This window comes from Gavialis gangeticus, unplaced genomic scaffold (genome assembly GCF_001723915.1).
Source record: "Gavialis gangeticus isolate Ggan-Ray unplaced genomic scaffold, GavGan_comp1, whole genome shotgun sequence".
Lineage (NCBI taxonomy): Eukaryota > Metazoa > Chordata > Crocodylia > Gavialidae > Gavialis > Gavialis gangeticus.
The window spans coordinates 796,818-801,341 of record NW_017729031.1 but is presented as its reverse complement, the minus strand read 5'-3'; the positions used below and the strand labels follow the sequence as shown (position 1 = coordinate 801,341).

The following is a 4,524-nucleotide window of genomic DNA, read 5'->3' as shown; positions in this document are numbered from 1 at the left end:
TATGCCTGACTGGCAAATAATTTTAATTGTGGTAATGATGTTGGAGACTGAAGAAAGAGAAATATTTGTGTGGGTATGTGTCCCTTGAATGTTTTCTGAAATTTACTGTTTTGTTATGGCAAAAACTTACTTTGTGTCTTAACACAGTGGATCTATGAATGAAAATAAGCAAAGGCTATTACTTGAGAAAAATTAAGGTGGGAAGGAAGGTGTTCTGTGTTAATTTCATGTTGCTGTTAGATTTTCACTACCTGAATTCTAGTCTTTGCTTATATCCCAACAGATATAATTACTTACTTACTGGCGATGTAATCAGTGCTAATAAATATTGCTGAGATCGTATGGTCTATGTACAAGCTTTAAACATTCTTCCAAAGTTACTGTTGTGTCCAAATCTTATTTATGATCTTATTCCACTGAAGATAGCAGAGTTCCATGAGCCCCAGCATACTAATTTAATAACAATTCATATTAAGTATGCTAATTAAAATACAGAAGATATCAAAGGTAAAGTATAACAGTTCCATTTTTTTTTTAGGTAAATGCAGTGAATAAAAAAACACTCTTCATTTATTTCACAGCAATAAAAAAGCTGGCTCCTAACCTTTTCTTTTCTTCTTATTTCTTGCAAGAAGAAAGTGTTTTCTTCTGTAAATGTTGTCTCTTTGCATCCTATCACGAGCGTTTCAGCTGGAATGCTTGCACAGTTTCCAAATTGCAACCTTGGTAACATGTCTAGCAAAAAACTTAGCAACAATGTCAATATTTTCTAATTCCTGTTAGCTGTATTAACATGTTGCTTATTTGCTTTTGCCTTTGTCCAAAAAATAAGGGGGGGGTCGAAGTGATATTCTGCTAACACCTAATTCAATTTCAGTTCTTTTAAGTACCCACTATGAACTTCTAGTTACATTTGGACTGAAAATGATGGGTGAGGAGCTGGACTTATACACACCTTTTGGAAGATGGTGCTTTAGCTTGCTTTTGGGGAGTATAAGGTGCAGTTTTTGTTTAGGATTTGTGATTTAGTAAGAGGAAAAGGAATCTAGAATGGAGTTAGAATAATAGAAAATTAGTGTTGGAAGGGACCTCAGGAGGACATTTAGTCCAACCCCCTCTTCCAGTTCATTCTTCCTACGAATAAAATATATATCCCTATACATAATTTTTAGAAAAAAAGATTTTGGGAAAATATAAGAATTAAAAGAATCAGATTGCTTGAAACATTCTGTTATGGAAATATAGAACTAATATGAATTTAAAACTTTGGCCTGTTAACTTCCCTGGCTTTCACGTGCACTCTTAAAAAGTTCAATAGCTACAAATAGCCTTCCTATTTTTTTCAAAGTTTACTTACAGTATAATATGAAACAGGAAGGGAGCTTTAAAGATTATCTTAATGCAAGTATGATTACTTCTGCTGGAAAGCTCTGGGAAACAACTGTTTAAGAGTTGCAGGTCTTGAGGGCTAGATACAGAACAAACAACATGATGTTAGAGTATATGCATATAATTAACATTTGACCTGAATTATAAGGAAGTGAACTTGATGCGAATGAATTCATAATTAGAAAAGAAATTGTGCATGTGTTTTCTCATTCTTACTTTCTAGGATCTTTTACTTTTGACCTCATGGTAATAAATACTGTTTCAGATGAGTTTTGGGCTAAACTTTTATTCTTGACTTTCCCTTTAATCTTACTTCTTTGTCAAGTGGTATATAATTTTATTTTGTTTTCTTTGTCAGACTTGTTTACTTACAACTATAGTTTTATGCCTAAATTGACCAATCTTTTATTCACCATTTCAGTAATTTTGTAATAATTTCTATAGCAAACTTATTTTTCAACTCTATTAGTATGTTTAAGGGACTGAATCCTGCCAAACTGATGTGGACATATATATACTTTGGCTGCCGCCTCCTTCTGTCTTGCTTCATTATTATGAACAATCAGGCTCTTGAGACCGACAGAAATCATGTCTCCTGATCATTTGAAATCTGAATAGGCTTGCCCTCTAACAGTTTTGCATCTAAAAGATGCACAACACATTGTGTCATTGGGCTGCTGTACAATAGTTTACAATTTTCTTTAGAAGAAAAGTATTTATTTATCAAATCTTGCCTCAGACTTCACAGATTTAAGCAGAAAAACTGAAAGGTCAAATTTGAACTCCTGAGTGTCACTTAATAGAACACTTTCTATTAACCTTCTTTTAGAAAGCTGTTTTAGCATTTGGTTGGCCATCCAACAAGATTTTCATAACAGTTCTGATTCAGTCACAATTTAACAAATAAGTAGGGCTTTCAAGCATTGCAGCAATCCGTAAATATGTTTTTACCTATAGAAACGTTTGTGTTTTTAATATGGACATAATTTTGCCCCAGAGGACAAAATCTATAAGATGTTCTTTTTAGAAAAAAGTTAGGTTTCCCCTTGCAGCAAAAAAAAAATCTGCTTGCTTGCTTATTCCAAGTATTTTTTTTATGGATGCTTAACTAGTGGAGCATTACATATCTTTGTGGGCTTTGTCTTTTTCCCAACATAACAAAAATAGACTGGTAGGTTTTTGTACCTCATCTATCCAAAACAGAAGTGAACATTAATCAGCTGTTTTGCATTGTAAATTGCCTCATTATATTTTGATGTAGTTGATAAATGACAAACTATATTTTATTTCAGCAGGTGACTCCTGCCCAGAGAATGCTGTGCCGGTTATTGTAGCATCTGGTCAAAATGCAGATTTTCCTGTTGGAAATCAGCCTGTACCTGAGGATATGTATAGAATGAACTTGACTAAAGGAGTCTCAATGTCTTTGCCATCATCACCTTTACTACCACGTCAGTCTTACTTGATGCAGTCAAGATCAAACAGAAAATCTCCAGGTAAAATGTGGTTGATAAATTATGTAATACTTGATAGCTAGTACTGATAATTATTTCATTAAGTAATTTCTGTGTAATGTCAGTGTTTGATAAACCTGGGGATATCATACCATGATAAAACTAAGATAAGTGAATGTACTTTTGCATGCCTTTGGAAAAGATGCAGTTTATGCTTACATGGTACATTTTCTTTTTTTTGGCGCACAGTTCTTCCAGCTATTAAAGGTAGTTTGAATACCATAACTACTTGTCTTGAAATGTCTACCTATGTTTAACAATGTAATTTGTGAGAGCAGTTTTACATTTCAGGTATGTAGAGGCAACTGTAAAACTGTATTCTTAATGTCAAGGCGCTGTGCATTTGGTCTCTATTTTGCAAACGATACGTTTTATAAATTTTTTTTTTCCAAAAAGCAGTGTCTAGGTGCAGAATTTTAAGCTGTTACCAGTGTAGCAATAGTTCCCCCCCCCGCAGAGCTTTTGTTGTTGTTCGTGATGTCCATGTACCTCATATGCCTTACTAAATAAGGTTGTTCCTTCTGCTTCTGGTTTATCAACATTCTGTCCACTTAAATCATTCCAACACACTAGCATCACTTGAGTTCAGCCAGGCCAAAACATGAGTGTCAGACAAAGTTTTCCAAACTGGTATCTAGAGAGCTGGAATAGCTTTGAAATTCTTTTGTTTTAATGACGCTTCAAAGATATTATACTACAGATAGTATTGTGGGAGATGTAATGTTTTTCTCAGCTTATAGAAGAGTCTCATGTAACAAACCCCAATGCATAAAATGAAAGTGGAATCCTTGTTAAAGGGTTTTCAGGGAAGTATTCCAAAATATTCTTAAGAAATTCTAAATCCTGGAGGATTTAAGTACCTCATCTAAAATTCTTTACCTTTTATAGTCATTTTTTTATATTTGATATTTAAGATACCGCTTTAGCTTTTAAAATGTTCAGGACTACAGAATGGCATATGTGATCTCTGCCTTTTATTACAAATGGCTGTATATCAATTTGAAGACCTTTGCTGAAATCCTGGCTCCTTTTAAGTTAGTGACAGTATTTGCTTCATTGGTAAGTAGACCCAGGATTTCACCCTGTTTTCTCACTATGGGAGAAAGTTAACGTTTTTCCAGATTAGGTCTGTGCTTGATGAGATGTCATCTTAAAGATGTATGATCTAATTTAAAGGAGTTGAAATTTTACATCTAGTCCTGTAGGCTGCATTTTGTTGACTCTTGTTCTTGCACACAAGTATTGATTATGTTAAAAAATACATTTCCTGCCTGGCAGGAAGGTGGGGAAACTGGTGGGGTCGGGGGGTGGAGGACAGCAAGCAGGAGTATGGGCCCTGCACCAATGTTCCTGGGCCCAGAGCAGGGTGGTAGGAGTGCAGGGCACAGGCTGGCCAGGCTGGGTGGTGGGACAAACGGAGGCCTGGGGGGCAGATGCTCCCCCGATCTGTGTGCAGGGCAGAGGCAGCTGCACTTTGAGCTGTGCTGCATGCTGTACTTTAAGCTCCACTGCCCCAAGAACTGCACAACAACATGGGGTGGACAGTCAGTACAGCATAGCCCAGAGGTGGGACACATGTGGCATCAGTCGCTCCTGGGGCAGTTGCAGCAGTGGCAGCTGT

General features: G+C 36.0%; 1 protein-coding gene across 5 annotated transcripts in view; it reads left to right on the top strand.

The window, feature by feature from the left end:
- Positions 1-4,524, top strand: part of TANC1 (tetratricopeptide repeat, ankyrin repeat and coiled-coil containing 1) — a 285,257-nt gene that overhangs the window by 137,018 nt on the left and 143,715 nt on the right. For 4 of the 5 annotated variants that reach the window (XM_019522348.1, XM_019522347.1, XM_019522344.1 and 1 more), the window contains exon 3: positions 2,682-2,885. In XM_019522348.1, coding sequence (XP_019377893.1) covers positions 2,682-2,885 — 204 coding nt within the window. The remainder of the gene's footprint in view (positions 1-2,681; positions 2,886-4,524) is intronic. The other variant, XM_019522346.1, reaches the window with a different exon arrangement.